This window comes from Cephus cinctus, unplaced genomic scaffold (assembly GCF_000341935.2).
Source record: "Cephus cinctus unplaced genomic scaffold, Ccin1 Ccin1_scaffold0101, whole genome shotgun sequence".
Taxonomy (NCBI): domain Eukaryota; kingdom Metazoa; phylum Arthropoda; class Insecta; order Hymenoptera; family Cephidae; genus Cephus; species Cephus cinctus.
This window is the reverse complement of record NW_014332838.1, coordinates 2,759,653-2,786,628: the sequence shown is the minus strand read 5'-3', so window position 1 is coordinate 2,786,628 and position 26,976 is coordinate 2,759,653. Positions and strand designations below refer to the sequence as shown.

Below are 26,976 nucleotides of genomic sequence, written 5' to 3'. Positions count from 1 at the left end.
ATTCAACCAACATGAATAGGAGGACTCAGGACGTTTAATTTTCATTGAATTTTACAAATGTTAAGAAGTCTCGATTTTTTGCGCGAAATTCGAAATATGGAAAACGAGTATAAGATCGACTGAAATTTACAAGGGTTCAGGATGAATGTAATGAGTGGTCGCAAATTGAATTTTCGTTTAGGCAAAAAATGGCTCTTGTCATATTAATTCATTTCTTTGATCTGTCATGAGAAAGGGATTAAACGTTGATTCTTCGTTAATGGATCTAAGAGAGGTATTGCCACATTTATTTTTTAGTATTCTTATTGTGTATGATTAATTATTTAATTATCAGATAAGTAATAGATGTATTTGAAAAATTAAATGTTACTTTTGTTTCTCATTCATTTGTACTACTAATTTTTAGTTATGAATGATTGCCAGTTTTTCAGAAATATAGTAAATATCGTAGACCGAGCATTATGGCTAATTATGAATTTATAAAATCGCATTCCTTTGTACTCGTATAGACAGGGTAGATATTTAAATTTCCATAGTCACCCTTTCGACAAGGCATGAAATTTTTCCAGATTTCCTTACAATTGTCAACTAAACTACCGTCTTTTAATATGGGACACAATTGTCCGAAATACTCAATGACAATTTTCACAGTCATAATAAACACAAGAAATAGAAGAAAGCAACAATTCAGTTATATGTATGAAAAAATGCATCGAATAAAAACAAATGAAATAAAATTCGCTAACCACGCGCTTACCTATGTTGGTCGAATAAATTTACTTTATTGAAGTAATAAAGAGCGTTCCGCAGTGATACGTGACTTATGCAAGAGCCACTTACAAGTATCGTTTCTGCATAGTATATTTTAGTTGCTTACTGTTGCCAGCATGTAATTTCAATTTCGCGTGTAACACCAGCTAAATTTCATGGAAACGTACAAAAACTTATAGGAAATAAACTCTTGATAGTGTTCACGAGTATAAAGAGGATTTTTCGGGTGCAAAACGCTTTTTTTTGTAAAACTACATACCTTTGATAATTTGACTGTATTTTTTTATTCAATAGATGGATCGAATCTTCATATAGATTTTCTCATTACGGTCGATAAATTCAATCAGTTTGACGGTATTACATATTTATTATCTTCGTGATAGTCGAACGGAATTTTGATTCGGTCCTGGTTAGTAAACCGCGCGAACCATTACATTAGGACCTGGAGGGCAATAGAATTTACAAAGTCTAGTTAGAACATCAACCCTTTTAAAGCGTACATGCGTATCAAGTTAAAGCTCAAAGCAGACAAATTTACACATGAGGTACCATGCTAAATTTTCAATTTAGTCTTCCAGAATTTCCTTCGGAACATAGTGGTTCAAGCTAAAGTTTATTTTTCGTCTCGGGATGGATTCAAAGTACAAATAAATATATCCAAGTTGAAATGATAAAAAAATATGAATACTTACTTTCATTCTTATATTTCCGTAATTTCTCTATTTTTCTTGTTCTATTCATCTCGCAACACGTAACGAACTACGACCTGCTCATTATATTCAGCATGCAAGTGAGATCTGTTATTTCAAAGTGAGGAAAAATAAAAATTCGAAAAAACAATTTTAGGATTGACACTAATAGAAATTAACATGCATACTGTGATACGCTGTGTACGCAGAAACTATTAAATTTACAAAATTATATTGTAAATGGATAAAAAAAGCAATGCTTTTAAATAATCGCGTATCAGGTTCGCAAATGTGCCAAGTATATAAATAATTTAGAGTACAAGGAGTTAAATTGGTCTAATCAGAATATCGTTGGTACATAGTTAAAATAAATTTACGTTATCTCTTTTAATATAACAGACGCTATGGACTATTCACACTACATCAGTATTGGCTGATAAACGTAATGGAGAGTTCGTGTAGTGTTTGCTGCGAGAAAATATTGATGGCGATCTCGTTATTCATAATCTCAAAAACTGCCCTTTTATCCTATAATTATCAGCTCAGATTATATCCAACGATCGATCCCACGTGTTAGTTTAATTATTCACCTTGATTGTCACTTTTTTTTCACTTGACTCCTACCAATCCACTAGTACATCAGAATATTTTCTTCTTCGTTGCAGACAGTCTGTATTTTCAAAAAAACGTATTCGATTTATTTAACACCAATAAGACGTATATTCGAAAATTAAGTTTCAATCTTTCTACAGAGAAGATATACGTATTTACCAAATGACAAGTTATCGACTGGCGCTTGTTCTACAGCTATGACCATGAGGGATTCTGAAACAGTGACCATTTTTATACATTTTTGCAGCATTGACCAACATGGACGTTGAAAACATCTCAATATTATAAAATTTGTGACTCATTGCACTCGCGGTGCACTAATAGCAGATTCCCTATAGTATTTAGCTGATAATACTAAAGAAAATATATGAAAAATCTGTTCTGAGTGTGCATCGAATACAGCGATTGCTATTGCTATTTTATTAGTAACTGGTGGTCACTTCGCATTTTATATAATTCTTTTACAAACGTAGGGTCGAATATCAGTGGTTCTTCAATGACAGTTACGTCCATAATATTCTAGTTTAATTTGTTGTACATTCAATGCAGTAGGTCTGTTTCGTTATCTACACTTTCTGCACTTTTCAAAAAGTGCAGATTCTCATTGGTTACTTAAAAAATATCATTCAATAAGAATTTTCTATTGGAGGAACTGACTTTAGTGCGTAATCACAAGTTCAATGGGCGAGTGTTTTATCGCGCAACAATTGCTGTCAAAAGATTATAAATGGATAAAACATTACGAGAAATACGGAAACGTAAGGATCCTAAGGAATTAAAAAGCATCGTGGAGAATTCGGACATTGAAGAAGTACTTATACCTATACTTTATTTAAATCCTTGCTAATTCGTAGGTTATAACTGGCTGAAGAGATGAGAAACTGACAAGTGCGCGATATATTTAAATTTGACACTGATTTAAAGATATGTTTCAATACTTATGCAGAAATATATTATACACTGTCAAGTTTTGTTCATTAATGATAAAAATCTATTAAAAATAAATGTTATATCAGATTATTAGAATCCTTATGTTTATTACTTTGTAATATATGACCTATTAAACTAACAATACATTAGAATAGTCTGGAAGATTTTAAAGCATAATATACTTCTTTGGTTTGTATGTTGGAAAATGATTGTTGCTCATACATCATTTCATTCTACTTTGAAATGTTATTTTAGCTCTATGGGTTAATGATAAGAAAGATTAGAAGAGAAGATGCTTTAACGGTGCTTGATGATCTCCTACAAGCTTTTGCTATATCGGATCAAACAAAACGTTTCAAGTTTGTTGAAAAAGTTTTAAAGTTCCTGTGTAAAGCTGAAATTCAAAGTCAGCGAGTGGATATGATAATCAAACGAATAGCAGTTGATTTTCCACAATATTCAAAGGTCCACATGATAAAATTTGTTGAATTTTGTGAGTCAAACATAAGAAGCAACAATGACAATCATCGAAGGTGATTTCTTAAATATTTTTCATATTAATATAGTATACAATTCTCTATTGACTAAGTATGCTACATATTTGTGCCTATGATATTTTATAGTATACAGTAGATTTCACCTATCTAGAAATAGTATAATATATTATTCAGATACTAAGTCTTATTCTCCATTTAAGTTGGAAAGACCTACTGCCATTGCTACTTGAACGTTTAGAGGATGAAAACTATATTACCTATAATAACTCTGAAGTTTCTGGACTGGAATACAAGTCTCTTATTGTGGAATCAATTTGTAAAACTCAATGGATGCCTGATATTTTAATATCACTGGCGGAAATGTTTGTGTAAGTAAAACTCTAGGCAAAAAGAGGATCTATTGATTTTCACACTATTGATATTAGACATATTTTTAATAATCAGATGTCTGAAAACAATTACGTTCAGTTCAACTTTTCTATGTCTACCCTTTAGGGAAATGTCTTTGAAGCCAAAAGATCATGATATGGTTGTACGTGTTTTATGTAATAAATTACCAGAAGTGGAAGGTCAAGCTGTACCACCATTGGTTAATCAAATGTTGAAACTTTGTCGACATAGGGATGGAAAGCTTCTTTTTGGAACATTAAGAGAATACTTTACAACAAGGTTCGAGCAAACTTCAAGTAGTATGGATCTCGATGATATCGGTAATGTTGCAATCACATTCTTTTCACAAAAGAGAAACATTCTTTTCTCCACTTAATAAAAATACACTATAATTAATAAAATTACTTATTAGGTGAATTCACCTTGAAGGATATCTTAGAAATTGAAGGCAATGTTCTTTACCATATATACCAAGCTGCTCAACTGAGTCATAAGAGTTTAAAAGACTTTATTCACTTTTTAAAAACCGTGACAGACTCACCAAAATTTATTTTGAATCCCTTCATCTTTGCTATGTTACTGAACGTCGCAAATATATATGAGGATGAAGTAAGTTCTAACGTATGATATTTTATATTAACAGACCGTGAAAAAGTTGATCTTTAGAATCAAAATTTTGAAAATTTTGAATAGGTTTTTGAAATTCTGAAATCGGCTATAGCTCGGCGAATTCAAGACAATGAAAGAAGGAAGAATAGCACTTGGATAAGACAATCATTATCAGAAGATGAAGATATAATGTTGATTATAGAACGCATTATTGATTACAGGTGATATATACTTTCCAGAATTAGGGACAAATATATGTCGCATGCACCTAATGACCACTAATTTTCCGAATGATTATTTTAGTAAAAATCACAATCCAAACATACGGAAAAGTTTAATGGATCTGTCGTTCATATTGATGGACACCAAAAAATCTCCAAAAGTCAATGTGACTTCCTTGTGGGATATAGGTATAAAAATTATGCAAAAACTTGTGAAAAAGCAGCATGACGCAGTAGCGACAGTACTACAAATGTTAACGCAAAAAATAATCGCCGGCGGAACGTCTGTTACTCGTTATACTGGTAATTAGTTATCGTCAAACTTAATTATCTAGAAAAGAAAAATTGCCCAGAGAACATTTTAATATAAAACCGATGACTTTCTACATATCATTTTCTACATATTATTTTCAGATTGTTTAAGTTATTTGTGCCGTGAAAAAACAATGATAGTTCTTGATTCTGAAATTTGGGTGACTGGTCTTCTTGAACAATTGCTAGTGATTCCTGGCACAGCAGCCACCCAAGTTCTTTATTCCATAACTCCTTTAATGAGCACCTCAACAAATATCAGAAATACACTTGTTCTCGTGCTGCGCAAAGCTCTGTATAGAAAAGGATCGGAGTCCCGTCAGATGGCTGTGGTTGGTTTTTTGCTATTGATGAAAACATTGAAAACATCATCAATAAGCACACTTAGCCAGTCTGGAGGAAGTTCCTCGAATAGCACTGTACCATCCTCATCAACATCATTATTAACTCAGGTAATGCTACACTGGGAACTTTCCAAAATTAATATCCCTGTTTTGAATATTTTAAGAATGAATATCCATAGTTTTGACAAACTTGTATTTTACCAACAGGTTGCTGTCGAAAGACATTCTCAACAACCCAGTTCAAATTTGAGATGTAATAGGGCTCTATGCCATGAAGTTCTGAGTATTTTAAAAAGATGTTTCACACATGAGGTGGAAGTCCGTTTGCATCTTTATAAACGTAAATTCAAAGTTAATATCAAATTTTAGACAGCGAAATATTATCTATTGATAAAATATTGTTTCAGACCTTCATGAAGTGATAAATATGAATCCTGAACTCTCTGAAGAGATTGCCCAAGTGCTCTTGGATCATTTTTCAAAATATTATGAAGGAAATGACGCAGAGATCTTGCCACCAATAAAATTTGACAAATGTTCAGAGTTCCAGGGTACAGACGCTATCCTTCGTGAACCCATTGCCCATCTGATATTTCTCCTACAAAAAATCTATTTATTAAATGCTTCAAGTAATTCTCCAATTTTTGAAAAACTGGCACACATTCTTGAATTGCTTTGCAAAAACATGAGTAAAACGGAATTGGAACACTGTAATCTGGTAATATACAAAAAACCTTTTTTGCCAAATTATTAAATACTATCAACAAGATAAAATAACTTACAGTCGTTATAACTCACAAGCATATCCCGTTCTCTTCTTAAGGATGACAGGACTGAACTTCTGGATAATGGACCAAAAGCCCAGCAAAAATTAAACAGCTTTAAATTAATGGCTAACGTTTACGAAGCACTGATGTCTTTTAGAATTCTATCCTGGTGTTCGACTAGTGTTCGTACAGCCAAAAACATTTTTGAATTATTCGAAGGATACAATCGTTTATCAAATTTCAACAAGGTAATAAGATATTTAAAAAAAAAACTTTGATATCTCAAGTCTTATACTCTATCTTATTTTAGCAAATGAGCAAATCGAAAAAAGGCGACGCGAAAGGGAAAAAAGATAAGGATACTACAACAGATACTAAGAAAGCTGGTGGCAAGCCTACCGTAATTAAATTGCCTAATACGATAATGGATCTGGATACCATGTCGAAAATTTTAACGCTGCTCTATCAGTAATTATTAGAAGCTATAAATGGTTACTTACAAATGTCGCTTATAACACTGTTATAAAATTTCTTTGAATTCTCCTTACCAGTGATTCTGTGCCATGGGCAAGCAAAGGACAAGCAGACTTTCTCCGTAACCAACAGAACTTTCATCGTTACATTTTGCAAACATGTTTGCAACTCTTTCAAAATGCAAAATCACTCAAGGATACCGAACTGGTACTTCATGAAAAGCAATACAGGAAGCGCTATCTGGAGATCGGAAGGTAATTGCATAATAATATTCATGCCAAGAAAACATTTTCTATATTCCATATAATTTCTTCTTTCTCTTTCCAGACTTTTTTACAAGCATATAGTCAACCCATTGAAAGACTTGCGAGAATTCGATGAACAAACTGCACTCGTAGGTGTGGAATGTTTCAAAGAAATTTGTGAACTAATGTGCGAGACCTTTCCATCTCTTCTAGAAAAATTCCTGAGCATAACTGGTGGGTTTTTGGAATAATTTGAGAAAAAGTTGCCTATTGGGATAACGCAAAAATATCTAGCTTATAATGAGAATTTTTCAGGAGAAGAGATTGCCACTAATAGTGGTCTGAGTTCGCAATTGAGTGGATTAATCATGCCATTGACAGCACGTGTGAAAATGTGTTACGATGAAATCACAGATGAAGAAGACGGTGCGAGTTGGGGTCGAATTCCAATAATTCTTTTAGAAACTGTTTCAATTCTGGTGCATAAAATTCCTTTCCATGAAACCTTGGCTGCCAAGGTATGGCTTTAAACTAGAAATTGAACTTTATTTGCTTACTCTCTAATCTCTAATTTTAATTATTATATACCTCAACTAATCATCCCTCATATAGATTTCTAAATGGCTAGTCGATCTAGCTAAGTCAACTACTGCAAGTCATCCCGTGCCTAATATCCTTTTAGAATTGATATTAACTATCGAGGAACGCACGTCGGATAGTGGAGACTTACTTCTCGAATTTTCGAAAATGATCTGCGATGTTTTAAACACTATTGACGAGGTTAATATCCATTGCCATATGTTAATTTTTGTTACAAATATTTCTTATGCTAAAATATCTGTGTTTTACTTTGTTTATGTACTCACGTAAAATACTTCAGAACACGGAATCCATTGATGACATTTACAAGATAATTAACAGCGATACGGCTACACAAGTATACGAAAATTTAAATGATGCTTTGAAGTACAAATTGAAAAATATTCCGTGGCTTCTGGGAAGATTAAAAGCAGACCTACGACTGTCGATCGCGATTGGCATGGACGATGAAGAACGTGAGATACCAAAATCTTAAATAAGCAATTGTTCATTAATATCAGATCAACTAATGTGAATAATTTTGTAGAAGATATTATGCGTAAAAAGGAACGCAGCCTATGCGAACAAATGATTCACATTATGAATATTTTGTTGGTTCTATCGAACGCTGCTATTGAATCCAGTTCTTGCATTATTGCCATATTAAAAAATATGTATTTATTGTATCAGGAATGGTACAATCTAATTCAGTATTTTATGACGAAATCTAATCACCACAAGGCGCCATTCCAGGATGTAAGGTAAGAAAGAATTAAATCAGAAATAAAGAAATCGATTACATAAATTGCCAATACATGTGAGATAATTTTAACAATTCAATTTCAGATTTGTCGCCGTCGTAAAGATCGCTGGATATCATTTACAAGAAAACTTCAACAATCTGTCTAGTCATGTTACGGTAGAAAACCTTCACCTTCAGTTATTCGCTATTATTAATCTTGAGTATTTGTGAATTATTTTGTTATTTCATTTCGTACTTGATTTTCCAACAGAAATTACGAAACAACACAACACGAAAGACCGATGGAGTTGCACACAGGAACCAAGTTTATAAGGAAACACAATTAATACCAAAAGTTATTAAGATATTGGAAAAGAGTTATTCTAACATTGTGATACTTAGCAAAAAAACAAATGTAAGTAAAAATATTTAGTGATACTTTATACGGTAAGTATTTTTTTTCCCATCTTATATTTATTCTTCGATAGATTCCTTTGGATCACTGTGTCAAACGTGGAGCAATACGAGACTTTAAAATTGATGATGTCAAACTCATGAAGGGACTCGAGAGACTTGATATGACTATGGTAAAGCCGTGTATTAAATATTATAATATGAGTAACTTTACATATTTCAAAAACGATTACTTTCAAATAATGCATATTTATTTATTAGACTACTCAAAATTCGACAAGAGCAGCAGTAAGTCAAATCAATAATACTAACAGTGATGAAAGTGATGAGGAACTAAACGTTTCACCGTCAAAGAGGTTGTGCACCTCTAAATCAACACAGTGAAAAATAATGTTATAATTTTAACATAACATAACCAACCAAAGTGCCTATTGTTCTCATTATATTTTTCTACATTTTATATATAAAATAAAAAAGAATATTTACACGAAATAATGTTTTATTTTATTCGATATTCTTACCTTTCAACGAACATCTGATCACTGAAGTTAAAGAAAATTCACAATAATCGTCTATTATTCTTTCAATAAAGTTTAGCACTATATATATATGCATAAAGAAAAGTTCACTTCAACTAGACCATATTTTTTATGCCACAAAGTCCAGTGGTCTATTAAAACCACCCTTCCGATTCATGTATTGTCTGTACTTTCGTTTTAATATAACGTGAACTGCACCCACGTCATTGCCTTCTACTTTTTTCCCTTTAGTTGTATCGAATCCACAGAAACCCATCATTTTCATCATTTCTTGCTCCTCTGGAGTCTTACCTTGTAAGTCGGCCTCTTTAAAAAAGAAATTACATTTTTGTGTAACAAATTATATATTATTATATTATTAATATAGCTAAATTACCTGTAATGACTGGACGTTCTGCTGTGGGTGGCTTAGATTTTGGTTTTGGCCTGTCACGATCTCTAGATCTAGATCTACTATATGATCTTCTGTGTCTATCACGGTCTCTCTCTCGTTCCCTGTCCCGGTCTCTTGATTTAACTCTGTCACGATCCACTGATCTATATATAATATAAAAATTTGATTAATTCTTTAATTGTACCATGCATTACTACTCCTCTCAACTGTCTCATTAGTCTCCTTACATAAAATGCCTAATAGTACAAACCTGCGTCTTCTTTCTCGCGAACGTCTTCTACGTCGATCCCGTTCACGATCACGTTCCCTAGAACGATCTCTCCGTCTTCCTGGAGACGGAGTACGACTGCGTCCCGTCCTGAAACATTAAAAGTAAAGAATTCAATACTGAGTAACAAACACCCTAATTTACAAAGAATATGAAAAAGGTTAGATATTTCCAAAACTTACGGCATTTTCAGGTTTTCACAACGTTATTGGTTAATTTTCAAATCATTACCTGTAAAGGGAAAAAATTAATATATATCTCTTTATAATTTATATATTTTTCAGTATTATTTTCTGTTTTACAAACCAAATTGTTTAGTAAAACCTAACCTTGTCATACAGATTTCAGCTGACGCGTCTAACTTGCGTTTGACACTCTAGAACCCATGTTGTATTTATCAACTATGGACATTTGAAGATTAATATTTGTACATGAAACATCCTATATCAAATTTATATTACAAATAATTATCAATTTGTACAATATTACTCAATCTGAACAAAAAATGCAAAACAAGCTTCCATAAATGGAATTATTCTTGAGAAAGGAAGAAAATCTAAAATCCTTCACAACAGCCTTTGATAGCCGTGATCGTCTAGTGGTTAGGACCCTACGTTGTGGCCGTAGTAACCCAGGTTCGAATCCTGGTCACGGCAATGTGTAAAAGCATTGTCACGGTAAAGGCATAATTTTTTCATTTTTTTTATAACTTATCAACATGAACATACATATACGCAGAATATCAGTTAGCTACAATGCACAGATTTTTCAAATAATATTCAATCGTTCAACACTACAATTAATTTTAAAAATATAAGAGTGTCCAACAAGTGATAAAAAGAACAAAAATATTTTAATCATGTTTAATTACACATGATTACACATATTCGTATTAGATGGACGCTTAAAATTTGTCATCGATGACTTATTTCAATCTTACAGAATAGATTATTCAGGAGTACATATAGGTACATCAAAACTGAAGCGAATTCATGAAATATTGAAAAAATAGTACACTATATTCTTCAAGTGGAAACTCAACTCTACATATTAAACATTGATTATTCATATAATCCATCTATGTTACCTTACGTCATTGTTATTGGCCGTAACATTGAAGGCTGGGTGGAACAAGCTACATAGCCACACAGCCATGATACAGTCACGCTCCAGCTATTGAGTCATCGAACCGAATCTTAAAACGTCTGAAATAATATTGCCTTCCCTGCAGCAGTTATTACTCAAGACTTTAACGAAACGAGTATATAATAGATTTCAATGAGATCTACCTAAAATATTTTTGTTACGTTCCACGATTACTATCGTTCCTCCACTTGTTCTCTCATCTTTAAAATTATTCGTTATTGGTATCTTTCGTAGGACGTGAAAACATCCTGTCTCGTCGTACTCTCGGATACGTTTGAATAGCGTGACGGTTTCTCTTCCCATATAAGGTTACCGGCTGCAGCACGATTCTCTTCAGGGTACTGGTTCGCCTTCGCGTCCCTACAGCTCGTTTCAAAAAATACAGACAATATATCACAGTCTACGCTAGACATAGAACATAACCTTATTTCTTTAAAAGAGTCAATCGAGAATCGATAACTTTCGATAAAGGGACACACATTTCGATTCTATAGGACGTTTAAAAAATATCAACTACTTAAGATCGTTTTATACTTTACACTTGTTGAATTCTGATTGCGCCAAATATTTAGCAGCTTGCCGAAAAATTGTGCACACACTTTACTATTCATTTGGATGAGAAATCATTAATGATCTTAGGCCTGTTTTTACTATGAAAATAAAATTGACAGTAGGAAAACATAGTAGGAATGGAATTGGAGGATTATAAGGAGTAAAACGACGTAACTAGGTACGATTACTTAATTGCTGTACCAGACTGGTCGACAATTCCAATAAAGGAATTGATACATAAATTGAACGTAACCTGCGTAGGTAGGATATGCCACATTAGAGGACTAGTACATATATAGTTTGGTTGGGTTTATCAGATATAAGTATATACATGATCTCATCACCTTATGTGGAACATACATGACGTCAGATTCCAGTGTAAAATGGTCGCTTCATTTGTACGAAGGTTCCAGTGGATGCTACTTTTTGCATTCAATCACACAGCATATACCAAAATAAATGATAGGTAAAATATCGCACGTTACATTTCAAAATATTTGAACGTTTTAAAGATTTTTATGAGCAATATAATTATTATATTTTTTAGATCCTTAGAAAATTGTTATTCAAATTATCGTTAAGGTAGTGGGTAGAGGAAAGTATCTTTTACGAAGGATTACACCCACTGACTGCCCACGTATTAAAATACGTATCACAAAATCAATTCGAACTTCATTTTGTCGATTGAAAATTGTGGATTGTAAATTTATTAAAGATATTCAACATTTAATAGAATATGTATCTAATCGTATGGGCGTTGTCCTTACTCAATTGTAGAATATGATAAAAGCGTCAGAGATTAATTGTATAGATATACATACAGTTAAAAAATATGCGTTTATATAAATTCTTTCGTGATAATACAAATTTAGAATATTTCGATAATGTTAAACGAAGAAAATTTATCTGAGTTGAATGTTCTTTGGGACAACAAGAATCTCTCCAAAAATTTTGTCGCGTTACTCTTAGAAACTCTGAGTCTATAAATAGCTACCCTTCAAGAGGGTACAGTACCCCTCTTTCCTTATTTTACTTTATTTTCTTTCTTTCCATCCCGTCTACATGCCACGTGCTAAATTCGTCTCAGCGACCGAATATCCTTTTCGTCGTCCATCCAAACGCCAGGGTACCAACGTTTGTCAGCTAAATAACTTACGAATTACCAAAAATCTTATGTTCAAAATTTCCAAATGAAAAATATGTCTTCCACCAGGTATAAGGCTCGATTGCGTAATGACACGTCATTCAAGGCTAGTTAATATTTGCATTGCATTAAGAAAATACTCAGCTGCCTACAAATGTTAAACTGTTCAATTTACTAGTAACTTAATTTTCTGAATATAAATAAAGCAAAAAATACAGGCAAGATTAATAAAAAGAACTATAACATTGTCCGTATTTCTGGATAAGAATTGTCGAGTAGTCAATTTAAAGAAGAAATTTTTCACCTGAATTTTAATATTGAAAAATTTATTAATCACTTAAAACAAGCAATAACTTTTGGTTGATATTGAGAGTAATTAATATTGTTGAAAATAATGCAAATTTTAACGGCGGATATGGTGAGTTTAGAACGGCATGTAAATCATGGAATGAATAAATGTCCCCAGTGCCGTAGACCCCGATCGAGCAGCCAATAAGAAGTTACCAACGCGGAGCCCAAGCCTATAAAAGCCCCGAGATCATTTTCGAATTCATCAGAACGCTAAGATCGTTTAGACGAGCTCCATCGCCAGCTTCGCCTAAACATCCCAGAACCAGTTTTACAGTTCCAGTTTGATACTCGTTTCGTTTCGTGTTACCTTCGAGACCGCCAAGATGGTAAGCTTAGAAAAGACGAACAGTGTTGCCATATTAAAGAGAAGTGGAAAATGCATAAGAATTTCGTACACGTGACAAGTTTTTCTCGGTTAAATAAATAAATAATTAATATTATTTTTGTATTTTGAGAATACGGATTTTAATATTTAAATATATTTTGTCAACATTGTGAAAGAATTTCGTACACGTGACAAGTTTTTCTCGGTTAAATAAATAAATAATTAATATTATTTTTGTATTTTGAGAATACGGATTTTAATATTTAAATATATTTTGTCAACATTGTGAAAGAATTTCGTACACGTGACAAGTTTTTCTCGGTTAAATAAATAAATAATTAATATTATTTTTGTATTTTGAGAATACGGATTTTAATATTTAAATATATTTTGTCAACATTGTGAAAGAATTTCGTACACGTGACAAGTTTTTCTCGGTTAAATAAATAAATAATTAATATTATTTTTGTATTTTGAGAATACGGATTTTAATATTTAAATATATTTTGTCAACATTGTGAAAGAATTTCGTACACGTGACAAGTTTTTCTCGGTTAAATAAATAAATAATTAATATTATTTTTGTATTTTGAGAATACGGATTTTAATATTTAAATATATTTTGTCAACATTGTGAAAGAATTTCGTACACGTGACAAGTTTTTCTCGGTTAAATAAATAAATAATTAATATTATTTTTGTATTTTGAGAATACGGATTTTAATATTTAAATATATTTTGTCAACATTGTGAAAGTGCTTCGAAAGTTATTTATAAAATATTAAGTGGTTTCAGTTGATTTATTCAACACTAGGTGCCTGACTCGATGTATTTAAGATATTTGAAAAAGGCAATTTTAAATAAATTCAAGGTCAAAATACCTTAACTGCCATGAATTGAACATCGTATCGTGATGAGGATACTGGACAATTAAAATTACAATCCAATAATTACCATTTATGATGAAGTTCGATCATATTTGAGACAGACCGTAATCTAATCTACGTCTGATTATTGCTATTTACGATCCGAGTCGTCTGTATTCAATTCGCAAGTTTAATACCGGCTTGATTATATATCTGCTTACGTTGCAGCCACCAATAGCATACTGTAGATAATACCGACAGTGCCGCTACTGAATAATAAGATGCCCTGTGCTAAGAGGACTAATAAATTCCGTATTTCTTTTCTAGCGTGAATGTATCTCCGTCCACGTTGGCCAAGCCGGTGTCCAGATCGGTAATGCCTGTTGGGAACTTTACTGCCTGGAGCATGGAATTCAGCCGGACGGTCAGATGCCGTCTGACAAAATGCTTGGAGGTGGGGATGACAGTTTTAATACCTTCTTCAGTGAAACCGGTGCTGGAAAGCATGTACCCAGGGCCGTATTCGTCGACTTGGAGCCCACGGTAGTCGGTAGGTTGATAACCTCAAAATAATTGAACAGGGTGTGTCCGTATATATAGTATACATATTACGTATAGTGTGTGCAGATGTATACTGTGCATAGAGTATATAGTATAGTAACACCCTGTAAGTGGATACTCGGAACTATGGTATATGCTTATATGGCATTCTACAGATGAGGTTCGTACTGGAACCTACAGACAGTTGTTTCACCCTGAACAATTGATTACCGGCAAGGAGGATGCGGCAAATAATTATGCTCGTGGGCACTACACCATTGGAAAGGAAATCGTCGACTTGGTGCTTGACCGCATCCGTAAGCTGGCCGACCAATGCACGGGACTTCAGGGATTCCTGATCTTCCACTCCTTCGGAGGAGGCACCGGATCTGGCTTCACTTCTCTTCTCATGGAACGTCTTTCCGTGGACTATGGAAAGAAGTCCAAATTGGAATTCGCTATCTACCCTGCACCTCAAGTCTCCACTGCTGTGGTTGAACCCTACAACTCCATCCTGACCACCCACACTACCTTGGAACATTCCGACTGCGCTTTCATGGTTGACAACGAGGCTATCTATGACATCTGCCGCCGCAACCTGGACATCGAGCGACCAACCTACACCAACCTGAACAGACTGATTGGTCAGATCGTCTCCTCGATCACGGCTTCCCTGCGCTTCGACGGTGCACTCAACGTCGACCTTACCGAGTTCCAGACCAACTTGGTGCCCTACCCTCGCATCCACTTCCCTCTGGTGACCTATGCTCCAGTCATCTCTGCCGAGAAAGCCTACCATGAACAGCTCTCGGTCGCCGAGATCACCAACGCCTGCTTCGAGCCAGCTAACCAGATGGTCAAGTGCGATCCTCGTCACGGAAAGTACATGGCCTGCTGCATGTTGTACAGAGGCGACGTCGTCCCTAAGGACGTAAACGCCGCCATTGCCACCATCAAGACCAAGCGCACCATCCAGTTCGTCGACTGGTGTCCCACTGGATTCAAGGTCGGCATCAACTACCAGCCACCCACTGTCGTACCTGGTGGTGACTTGGCCAAGGTACAGCGTGCTGTCTGCATGTTGTCCAACACCACGGCCATCGCCGAGGCTTGGGCTCGTCTCGACCACAAGTTCGACCTGATGTACGCCAAGCGTGCTTTTGTGCACTGGTACGTCGGTGAGGGTATGGAGGAAGGTGAATTCTCCGAGGCCCGCGAGGATCTCGCTGCTCTTGAGAAGGACTACGAGGAAGTCGGCATGGACTCCGTCGAAGGCGAAGGCGAAGGCGCTGAGGAATATTAAATAATTCCACTAAAATTTTGTAACATCTCTATCTGTACCTAGATAGTTGATCTGAAATTAAATGCCTTCATACTTTCTTTAAAATCTTGTATCTTTTTTTATTCCTCCTCTCCAATCAATTTCTACTATCATAAAATCAATTCAAGTATTCATTACACGGAAGTAGCGTATTCTATTTCATTTTAGATTTGAGTATTCGCTAAAGGCACCTTATTGATTTAGACGCGACAAAAAGCAGTATATTCCTCTTGACGGAACCACTCTATATAGGGCTTTCAACTTTATTGATCTGCCAGGACATATGACTCAACCCTGCGAAAAGGACCAGACCAATGAGGCTCCAGCGCTTAGCAGGGTATATATTGCCAGCAGGGGTGTGTCTCCTCTCACAGTTCTCCCTGTACGTTCGAGGCAGTAAGTTTGGTGAGGCTCCATTGCCAGCTATCGCTAAATTTTAATCTCTTTAACGTTGTGAACAGAAGGACACTTTAGACCAAAATGGTATGTACATAATATATGAGATTAGAATACGTCTAAAAGTACACAAACGAGAATAAGAACAATAGCACCGATGAAGATCTGAAGCAGAATATGATTCAATGTGAAAACAAATATTAGACAGTTTGAAATTATATAATTCTATCTCTGTAGTTAATGGGCAAAAATATTTAAAGCAACTATACATTTGAATTATTATTCTCTAGCGCGAGTGTATCTCTATCCACGTTGGGCAAGCTGGCGTCCAGATTGGAAATGCTTGTTGGGAGCTTTACTGTCTTGAACATGGAATTCAGCCTGATGGGCAAATGCCATCTGATAAGACTGTCGGAGGTGGGGATGACAGTTTTAATACCTTCTTCAGCGAAACTGGAGCTGGGAAGCACGTACCTAGAGCAGTCTTCATTGATCTGGAACCAACTGTAGTTGGTAAAGACCATAGTTATTCGTTAAATAACATATTTTTAATCACAAGACTAATAAAATAATTAATTATTCTTATGATGCTTCAGATGAGGTTCGAACTGGTACTTATCGTCAGCTCTTCCATCCTGAACAATTGATAACCGGCAAAGAAGATGCAGCAAATAACTATGCTCGAGGACACTACACCATTGGCAAGGAAATCGTGGATCTTGTACTGGATCGAATCCGTAAGCTGGCCGACCAATGCACGGGACTTCAGGGATTCCTGATCTTCCACTCCTTCGGAGGAGGCACCGGATCTGGCTTCACTTCTCTTCTCATGGAACGTCTTTCCGTGGACTATGGAAAGAAGTCCAAATTGGAATTCGCTATCTACCCTGCACCTCAAGTCTCCACTGCTGTGGTTGAACCCTACAACTCCATCCTGACCACCCACACTACCTTGGAACATTCCGACTGCGCTTTCATGGTTGACAACGAGGCTATCTATGACATCTGCCGCCGCAACCTGGACATCGAGCGACCAACCTACACCAACCTGAACAGACTGATTGGTCAGATCGTCTCCTCGATCACGGCTTCCCTGCGCTTCGACGGTGCACTCAACGTCGACCTTACCGAGTTCCAGACCAACTTGGTGCCCTACCCTCGCATCCACTTCCCTCTGGTGACCTATGCTCCAGTCATCTCTGCCGAGAAAGCCTACCATGAACAGCTCTCGGTCGCCGAGATCACCAACGCCTGCTTCGAGCCAGCTAACCAGATGGTCAAGTGCGATCCTCGTCACGGAAAGTACATGGCCTGCTGCATGTTGTACAGAGGCGACGTCGTCCCTAAGGACGTAAACGCCGCCATTGCCACCATCAAGACCAAGCGCACCATCCAGTTCGTCGACTGGTGTCCCACTGGATTCAAGGTCGGCATCAACTACCAGCCACCCACCGTCGTACCTGGTGGTGACTTGGCCAAGGTACAGCGTGCTGTCTGCATGTTGTCCAACACCACGGCCATCGCCGAGGCTTGGGCTCGTCTCGACCACAAGTTCGACCTGATGTACGCTAAGCGTGCCTTCGTGCACTGGTACGTCGGTGAGGGTATGGAGGAAGGTGAATTCTCCGAGGCCCGCGAGGATCTCGCTGCTCTCGAGAAAGACTACGAGGAAGTTGGCATGGATTCCGCAGAGGGAGAAGGCGAAGGTGCTGAGGAATATTAAACAAATCCATCAGTTCGCACATCTAAGAGATTTACTACGGAGGATATATCACATCCAATAATGGAAATATATCTTTTGTAACTTGTGTACTGAAATACAGAAAATAACAAGAATATCTAAAAAATACTCGATTTCTCATTATTTCTTCCTTACAAATTAAATTTTTCATGTAGTGCAACTAATTTATATACTTTTTATGAATGAGAATCCCTGCTATCCCAAACGGCACACCCTGCAGGCAGCTGTTCACAAATTCTCTACAGGCTTCCTTCCCTGCAGCTGCTCTGTAAAAACAACTTTTGCGTTCAGAATACTTTTTTTAAATAGCAATGATGGATCTACAAGAATGATATCAATTCTCAAAATAATGGAACGATTCATGCAGAAAATTGTAATAAATATATTACGTAAAAAATAATGGACAACAACCCCAATAAAAAATATGGGCTAGTCCATTCTTCCTTTTCGGCATTGTAATCACAGAAAGTATTTGTCATCACCTGATTTAACTCAAGTTGAACTCAAGATTTTTACACCTTAATGAGAACTCAGAGAAAGTTTTCTTGTTTATCTGGAACAGGCAAGAGGGTCTCGGTCGATGTTCTTTTTCAGGTAAAAAATATATCTTAGGACTCGTTTCGCCAAGATTCCCACTCACCAGACAGAAGTATACCGCGTTAATCTAGAATAGATTTCATACATAGGCCAATTTCGGTATCAAGAAATACACACCTTTTCCTATTTACTATACCACAAATAAAAGACAAGTTCCAAAAATGCCTTTTCACATCATATTACACGTACAGACGACTTTCTCCTTCTCGAAATGGTACATTTGCAGCAATCCAATGCAGAGAATTAAGCAGATTCGTTTGAACGCAGAGAAGAATCATGTCATGCCACCATAAAAAGGCTGGTTACGTGAGGTTGATCGATTGTATAAAATGTCCATATAAGGAATACCAAGCTTTTTGTAGCATTTATGATTGTTGAAGCTTCTTATCAAATTGAGGGATATGATATAATTTCATTTTACAATCGTAAAAGCAAATATCATAAGAAGAGTAGGAATGCATATACATTTTTATCATAAAACCCGGTAAAAAACAGAAATAAACCGTTAGTTACATGGCGGCCGGTTGTCACGCTTGACAGGACTGACCATATACCACGAATTGCAAATATTTCATCGTGTAATTCGATAAGTAAACCAATCCAAATGGTAATATAATTCTGCAAACGGAAAATCATAATGTGGGAGGTGTTTGAACCATTAGTCACCATAAAAAAGTATAATCGCGTTTTGACAGACGCAGGGACTACATTTCTGGTATATGGAACCTTTCAGGCGCGACTGGGTACTGCGGTCAAGGCTGCACCAATCAGAATACCCGTGAGGGAATCATTAGCCAATGGGGACTATGCAGAAAGAATGGCCGACCGAGGGTATAAAAGCACTGTCGGCGTCGGTCGCGAAGTATTCGCTTGGCTTACGTTCTCGCAGTCGTTCACAGAAGTTCCATTACCAACTTCTGCTAACTCGATTTCGTATTTCTTGTCGAAGAAATAAAACCAATCAATCCTCAAAATGGTAAGTGCTATCAGAGATACGTGAATTGTACGCAGATTTCAAGATGCAATCAAAAATTGTCGAATTCTAAGAATACAAATACATTTGCAGTTCGTTTAATAATCTGAGTGTTTAGTCCTATTGGAGCGTTTTTGCTGCTTTTGTTTTATTGTAGATTAGTATAGTTAAGGGTTTGATGATTCAATCTCGAGATTCTTTTGTTCCAAAAAGACGCCATCTTGTCCAGTAAGCATATACCGGCCGGCTCCACCCTACTTTGGATTAACGAGCCATGTTTCCTCGTCAATTTTGCTTGTATTTTCCTGGTAGTCTTATTAAGAATGGTTGCCTTATTTTATTGTACTGCATAAATTCATTTTCATATTAATGAATTGGGGTGAATATCAAATTCTCAATACATATCTTCATTATTAAAGAAACGTGGCGTGGGTTTTGTAAAGTAAACGTTTTTACCGCAACATTATTTCCTTGTCTTTTGTATGATCAATTTTCTGTAGTCTTATCATTCTGTAGTCTTATTTATTCTACTGCAGTATATCAAATCAATAGTATGCGCGAGTAACTACTATATTTTATATTAATCAATACTTCCCACTCCTCCGGGTGTGTTCACTCAGCCCTGTCGTTATTAGCCTTGCAGGATTCTAACCGTTGAATCACCTTTTCCCTAGATTAAAGATGGCGGCTCATGTTGCTCTACTTTAAAATTCTTGTACAGTTGGTAATAACGTTGAACCGTTAATTATATACAACATGAATTTAAATATTCGACTTTTTTTTAATTGACTAATTGGAAGATAAATTTATGCAAGGAAATTTGGATACGCAGAATTTACTCATGTGATGTAATTTTTCTTGTCTTTTTTCAGCGTGAGTGCATCTCTATCCACGTTGGACAGGCTGGAGTTCAGATCGGTAATGCCTGCTGGGAGTTATACTGTCTGGAACATGGTATCCAGCCGGACGGTCAGATGCCATCTGACAAGACCATCGGTGGAGGTGATGACAGTTTTAACACCTTCTTCAGCGAAACCGGAGCCGGCAAACACGTCCCAAGAGCGGTATTCATTGATTTGGAACCAACTGTAGTCGGTAAGATATTCATCATGGCGAATTTTTGCATAGCCTGATTAAAATAAGTAACAAATTACTAAACATATTTTCTTTTGGAACAGATGAGGTTCGCACCGGAACTTACCGCCAGCTGTTCCATCCTGAGCAGCTGATTACTGGTAAAGAGGATGCCGCTAACAATTATGCTCGTGGGCACTACACTATTGGAAAGGAAATCGTCGACTTGGTGCTGGACCGCATCCGTAAGCTGGCCGATCAATGTACGGGACTTCAGGGATTCCTGATCTTCCACTCCTTTGGAGGGGGCACCGGTTCAGGATTCACATCGCTTCTCATGGAACGTCTTTCCGTGGACTATGGAAAGAAGTCCAAATTGGAATTCGCTATCTACCCTGCACCTCAAGTCTCCACTGCTGTGGTTGAACCCTACAACTCCATCCTGACCACCCACACTACCTTGGAACATTCCGACTGCGCTTTCATGGTTGACAACGAGGCTATCTATGACATCTGCCGCCGCAACCTGGACATCGAGCGACCAACCTACACCAACCTGAACAGACTGATTGGTCAGATCGTCTCCTCGATCACGGCTTCCCTGCGCTTCGACGGTGCACTCAACGTCGACCTTACCGAGTTCCAGACCAACTTGGTGCCCTACCCTCGCATCCACTTCCCTCTGGTGACCTATGCTCCAGTCATCTCTGCCGAGAAAGCCTACCATGAACAGCTCTCGGTCGCCGAGATCACCAACGCCTGCTTCGAGCCAGCTAACCAGATGGTCAAGTGCGATCCTCGTCACGGAAAGTACATGGCCTGCTGCATGTTGTACAGAGGCGACGTCGTCCCTAAGGACGTAAACGCCGCCATTGCCACCATCAAGACCAAGCGCACCATCCAGTTCGTCGACTGGTGTCCCACTGGATTCAAGGTCGGCATCAACTACCAGCCACCCACCGTCGTACCTGGTGGTGACTTGGCCAAGGTACAGCGTGCTGTCTGCATGTTGTCCAACACCACGGCCATCGCTGAGGCTTGGGCTCGTCTCGACCACAAGTTCGACCTGATGTACGCCAAGCGTGCCTTCGTGCACTGGTACGTCGGTGAGGGTATGGAGGAAGGTGAATTCTCCGAGGCCCGCGAGGATCTCGCTGCTCTCGAGAAAGACTACGAGGAAGTTGGTATGGACTCTGCCGAAGGAGAAGGTGAAGGTGCTGAAGAGTATTAAGCACTACAACAACGTGACCTGTCTTCATATTTCCATGGAGATTTAAGAAAAGGAATTTTCTATTTGACAAGACAGATTAATGACCTTCCCTCGAAATAAAAGAATTTCGTAACTCCTAATGATGCTTCTTATTCAATGATCATACATCTATCCTACAATCCAAAATCCCTAATACTTATTTTAATTTTTAGGACATATAAATTAAGTTCGTTTTTGAGTCATTAATTTTTTCAATTACAACTCATTGGTAGCATGTAAAATTTTTTATTTCAAGAATTCTTTAAACTTTTGTCCATATATGTTCTCTAATCCAATCTTGCAATATTTCCACAAGATGGAAGAGCCTATGGAATGGGTAATTGAGAAAGGCGGGTTTTCTTCAACTATTCGAGCATTACAAACATTACAAAAGCGAAGTTATCAGTATTTTTCGTGTCGACATTCGCTTGAATCCTTAAAAAACTAAAGTCCCTATTTCTGCATGAGAAATAAGGAACCTAGCGTATCTTTATATTCTTATTTTTTTGCTAAAAGTAATAAAAATAGAAACAAAAATTTCGAAGCAACTAGTCCTAACTATGTTATATATACAGTGGATTATTTTCAAAAATTAAAACACTTATAAATACAGAAGTGAAGTAGCTTAGCGATCATTAATTCAATCTTAATCAGGTGATGTTAAACTTAGCATAGATCAGTCGCGAAGGCCAGAGTTAGAACAAATCTATGAAAAAACTTTATTTAAAGGATAATCTTGGTAAAAATAAAGTAGAATACAACATCTAAGCAATTACTTCGCTAGTTTTCCAAAAACTGCAAACTTTTACAATCCAATGATTATGAAAATTCTTTTCTTACTTCTAATCCTGGAGAACTTTCAGTTATTACCACTTTTTCTTTATATTACGTGAACTGCGATTTCATAATGATGAAATAATTTTATAAGTTTGATCGTATCAGAACTAATTCAAGTATAATTCGCACTGTACAGAGAGATCCAAAAATTGTTCAATGACAAGTAACGAGTCGGTTTTATATAAAATACCAAAAAAAATTTTCAAGATGGGTGTAAATTTTCCCAGTTGTTCGAGGGAATAAGTAATTTTATATTTGTACAATATTGCGATTAGATAATAAAATCTATAAAGATAAAATTCTTAGTAAAAGCAAATGTAATCTTATCCAAAGCAAGTAAGAATCCATTACAATAAAAATTACCTAAAAGTCTTTTTTAAATCCTAAAAATTTTATGCATAAAGAAAAAGTTGAGGAAAACTAGAAGTGAAGATATTTGCATGCAGAAATATATATAGAGAGAGTATTAGGTTAGTTCATCAAGACTAAAGAGATAGAACAAAGTGAATTAAAGTAAATGCATTACAGAGTATTCGAAAAACGAAAAAAAATATATATATAATATACATGTGTCCTGTGTATTTTTATTTCTTGCGAATCTCTTTTGTTCCTCTCGCCAATATCTCTTATACAGTTGTTCATCTATTCCTCCTCTCATCCTGGACATTTGAATAATAATAATTAATAATAGTCAATGATGATCAATAATTTTTTTCGTTATGTTAATTACTCACGATAATAATGATAATAATAATTAACGCTTAATGCCCACGATCAAAGATTGCGAAGTCACGATTGATTGGCTCCTTAATTATCTATCAATCGAGAGAAATATACACAATTTGCTGTTAAGCAGTTTTGTTAAAGTCCATGCTGGCTCTTTCTTCCTTACATTCTTTATTTATATATTTTATCACTGCTCCGTAATTCTCCAATTACCATTGCACACGTGATCAGCTTGACTGTCGATGTATTTGACCTAATTTCACCCCGATTGCAATTTCTCACGTGGAAGACAGAATGTAAAAACACCATTGCAGTCTAGCGGATTGTTGAAGTTATTTTTAAGGAGTCACAAGAAAAGAGGAGATAATGACATTACGTAGGCCCGATTCTTCTATTTATTCTTCTTTACCAACATAAATACGGTGTATAATGTGTTCTGTACATACACACATATCGTTTGTTCTGTACTCGTGTTTTCATATTTTTCCCATCTTTTTCAGCGTGTCGTGTTCGTTTTGTCAGGAGCAAAGTTTGAATAAGAAACTCGGATTGGCAATTGCTCCGATCGCAAGAAAAGTTTAGTACGAAATGAATTTAAGATAATTGGACGTGAGTAGTATGTCCTAAAATTGCTTTCCTACGAGTTTTATTCAATTATATATAATACAAAAGTGTGACAGGTCGGACTTCAGAAAAAATGAATTTGATGTACTGTATAAAATTTGAATAGTTAGTCGAAACTGGTAGAATTCAATTCTTTTTTTTTCTTAAGAAATTACGTTGTTCACGAGGAATGATAAATTTTGGCAGTGTTGGATGCTCCTCGAGTCATTGAAATATTAATTTTTGTTTTTTAACTTATTGTGTCTTTTCGTTTGTTTCTCATTTAGTCCGATGTCCGTACCTAACCTTACATAGTCATAAAATGTGGGAAGCCTGTGGCATTCACATAACTTTTTTTAAATTTGACCGATTCATATCGATTTAGGGAATTTATTCGATTAAACGAAGAGAAAGGTATCTCACAATAAATCACTAAGGTTTATTTCCCTTGTCAAGTACTAAGGACAGTGACGAGTGTGCAAAAATGACAATAATTTAAGTATTCATTAAAAACTTGTAACGTCTCTCTGACAATTTTCGTTTCGTAACCATTACTCTAATTCTTCCTATAAAATTGTATTCTACCAAAAGCGCGACAGTGATGAAGTTTGAGAGGAAATAAAAAAGAAAATTTAATAAAGAAAATAAAGAGCCAACGTATATTACATATACCCCCGGCAACAATAATTATAATCCTTAACGAGAGAAAGAGAAAGTATTAAGAAAGAAAAAAAAGATCGTCACCGAATAACCAAACGCATATCTCCCAAGAAAGTAATGTACAATTGCCACGTTAAAGAAAAATCGTAAATAGAAAGTAAATACTCTACAAGAGAGAGGAATAGAAAGAAAAGCCAAAAACCAAGAAAAATTTACAATTTTTTTGTTCCGTTCAATTCATACGATTGAGAGGGTTTTAATAGTACTTAAAGGTACAGGGTTCGAAGAGACTTTATTTCTTTTTTTTTGTTCAAATAAAGTTTCTCCGTCAATACATACAAGGAATCGTCGTCATGCAAATTATATACAGGTGTATTTTTTTGAAAGAAAAAAATAGGGAGAAAACCAAAAAAGAAATTATCTTACAAATAAACGAGTAGTATGATAATCAAGTGTGTCCGCAAAATTGGTTCAATGCCCTAAGCATATTCATTCCATTGAACTCTAGAATCAAAAATTCTCACCACCTTCCCTACGATTCTCTTTCCCTCGCACTGGCATAAATATACACCATCCGAACAAGAAATTGATTTATGTTTCATACGTTACTTTACTTTTTTTTTTCTCATTCTCTACAAAGACCTTAGCGACTCGTAAAATGCATGGTCGTGGCTAATATTATAATATATCCTCGTAAGTTTAATAATTATTACCTTTTATATTATAATATATATATATTTATATATATATTAACTATTACAATAATAGATTGCAATTATCATATAATTCAATAGTACAATTATTATCGTTACGTGATAGCATTTTTTTCTTTATTATTCTGTATTCCTCATCGCTTCGTCGTGCAATTGCATTTTCTCCTATATAAACTTAGCGCGCTTTCACATTACTTTCTTTTCCCATTTTTCTTATTCTCTGTGCCCTTGCCTTCGTTTTCGATTATGTATTTTTCTCGAAAGCTATTTTTGTAATGCATACTTTCGCATTCTTCTCTTCATTCTCCTTGAAACGCAAAATACGTAATAAAAAAAAAGGGAGACGCGTTTAAATTTTGACCAGCACGCGTTCGTTGCGTGCGATTCTTCGGGAGAAATAAATCGAAGAAGAGTGAAAAGAATACAGAGTGAGAAAAAGAGAGAACGAAGTGTGCAATAGTCGTAATGAAATTTTCGAAATGAAAATGAAAGAACAAAGTTGAAAAATAACATGAACAGTAACAAAGAAAGAGAGAAATTCACATGAACCTATGACCGGTGTGTCCATCGAAGAAAAGTTTCAATCGTGAAAATAGTTCAAAGCGAATGTTTATTTGTAATAATGCAGATAAAATTTAATTACAAAGATATAAAGAACGTTTTACGATTATTAAAACGAATCTCACAGCGTCTGACATTGCGTACGTGTAATTTGCCTTTTTGCGTATTTCAGTTTTATATATTCTCGTCGTGCTGCCCCACGTCTGGGATTTACATAAATTTTATTACTCTTAATCTCAAAGAATGTATACTCTTAGTCTCAATTGCTTTTTTGCATAGCAGCGGCGTAAAACGGAGCGTTTCCAAATTTTCCTTTGTTTCCTCTTATATGTATTCTTTTACTTTACCTATTGGAGGTCTGTCACCTTTCATTCTTTACTTTTGTGCATAACGCACAGAGTCAGAGTAAGAAAAGACAAGTACAGTACGACAGTAGGACAGACAGAGGAAGAGCGGAGGAAGAAGAAGAAGAAGAAGAAGGAAATATGTAGAATAAGAAGAATCGAGCGCAATTCGCAAGGCAGCAACATTTACATTATCGACAATTACGAAGCCTCAAGCCCAACAATTAATCGCTTCCGCTAATTATCGAATTGTACTGGTTTGTTGATTATTCGATTAATCAACCACACTACGAATTGACCGTCGGTCCGAAGTCGAGAACCGGACGTCAATTTTATTAAATGACAACCAAAAGAGAAATTCATCCATTTTCAAAATGGACGCCGAAAGTAAAAAATTTGTAGAACGTCACGTTTTACGTTCTTTCTCCCTATTGTTTCTTCGTCTTTCCCCCCCCCCCCC

The 26,976-nt window shown here is 35.9% G+C and overlaps 5 protein-coding genes and 1 non-coding gene across 9 annotated transcripts; 5 read left to right on the top strand and 1 right to left on the bottom strand.

Annotated features, from left to right (window-relative positions):
* The first annotated feature begins 1,718 nt into the window (after nucleotides 1-1,718).
* Nucleotides 1,719-9,088, top strand: LOC107274672 (Fanconi anemia group I protein). 2 transcript variants are annotated; one of them, XM_015754036.2, is made up of 22 exons: nucleotides 1,719-2,830; nucleotides 3,258-3,535; nucleotides 3,700-3,867; nucleotides 3,995-4,209; nucleotides 4,302-4,498; nucleotides 4,583-4,719; nucleotides 4,802-5,022; nucleotides 5,134-5,483; nucleotides 5,583-5,715; nucleotides 5,783-6,093; nucleotides 6,199-6,390; nucleotides 6,453-6,610; nucleotides 6,694-6,870; nucleotides 6,944-7,095; nucleotides 7,177-7,379; nucleotides 7,474-7,641; nucleotides 7,742-7,916; nucleotides 7,988-8,201; nucleotides 8,287-8,359; nucleotides 8,454-8,597; nucleotides 8,671-8,769; nucleotides 8,858-9,088. In XM_015754036.2, the coding sequence occupies exons 1-22, from the start codon at nucleotides 2,753-2,755 to the stop codon at nucleotides 8,978-8,980; spliced, it is 3,966 nt and encodes a 1,321-aa protein (XP_015609522.1). In that variant the 5' UTR covers nucleotides 1,719-2,752; the 3' UTR covers nucleotides 8,981-9,088. The 2 variants fall into 2 exon arrangements, with proteins under 2 accessions (XP_015609522.1, XP_015609521.1); XM_015754035.2 differs by having other exon boundaries at nucleotides 1,721-2,883.
* On the bottom strand, nucleotides 9,078-10,905 carry LOC107274677 (U4/U6.U5 small nuclear ribonucleoprotein 27 kDa protein). Of its 3 annotated transcripts, none has more exons than XM_025091985.1 (5): nucleotides 10,885-10,905; nucleotides 9,980-10,028; nucleotides 9,780-9,887; nucleotides 9,512-9,672; nucleotides 9,078-9,441 (listed from the first exon to the last, which is right to left on the bottom strand). In XM_025091985.1, the coding sequence occupies exons 2-5, from the start codon at nucleotides 9,982-9,984 to the stop codon at nucleotides 9,245-9,247; spliced, it is 471 nt and encodes a 156-aa protein (XP_024947753.1). In that variant the 5' UTR covers nucleotides 9,985-10,028; nucleotides 10,885-10,905; the 3' UTR covers nucleotides 9,078-9,244. The 3 variants fall into 3 exon arrangements, with proteins under 3 accessions (XP_024947753.1, XP_015609527.1, XP_015609528.1); XM_015754041.2 differs by lacking the exon at nucleotides 10,885-10,905 and adding an exon at nucleotides 10,104-10,347; XM_015754042.2 differs by lacking the exon at nucleotides 10,885-10,905 and adding an exon at nucleotides 10,127-10,347.
* Nucleotides 10,382-10,453, top strand: Trnah-gug. The gene has a single exon. It is a non-coding gene; the product is annotated as a tRNA-His (tRNA).
* A 2,254-nt stretch (nucleotides 10,906-13,159) lies between the features above and the next one.
* LOC107274674 (tubulin alpha-1 chain) lies at nucleotides 13,160-16,108 on the top strand. Its single transcript, XM_015754037.2, has 3 exons — nucleotides 13,160-13,316; nucleotides 14,509-14,731; nucleotides 14,898-16,108. The coding sequence occupies exons 1-3, from the start codon at nucleotides 13,314-13,316 to the stop codon at nucleotides 16,022-16,024; spliced, it is 1,353 nt and encodes a 450-aa protein (XP_015609523.1). The 5' UTR covers nucleotides 13,160-13,313; the 3' UTR covers nucleotides 16,025-16,108.
* Nucleotides 16,109-16,380: 272 nt separating this feature from the next.
* Nucleotides 16,381-18,287, top strand: LOC107274676 (tubulin alpha-1 chain). Its single transcript, XM_015754039.2, has 3 exons — nucleotides 16,381-16,525; nucleotides 16,729-16,951; nucleotides 17,035-18,287. Exons 1-3 carry the CDS (start codon nucleotides 16,523-16,525, stop codon nucleotides 18,159-18,161), a joined length of 1,353 nt encoding a protein of 450 aa, XP_015609525.1. The 5' UTR covers nucleotides 16,381-16,522; the 3' UTR covers nucleotides 18,162-18,287.
* A 1,289-nt stretch (nucleotides 18,288-19,576) lies between these two features.
* On the top strand, nucleotides 19,577-22,173 carry LOC107274675 (tubulin alpha-1 chain). The gene is made up of 3 exons (XM_015754038.2): nucleotides 19,577-19,752; nucleotides 20,622-20,844; nucleotides 20,928-22,173. The coding sequence occupies exons 1-3, from the start codon at nucleotides 19,750-19,752 to the stop codon at nucleotides 22,052-22,054; spliced, it is 1,353 nt and encodes a 450-aa protein (XP_015609524.1). The 5' UTR covers nucleotides 19,577-19,749; the 3' UTR covers nucleotides 22,055-22,173.
* Nucleotides 22,174-26,976: the final 4,803 nt, after the last annotated feature.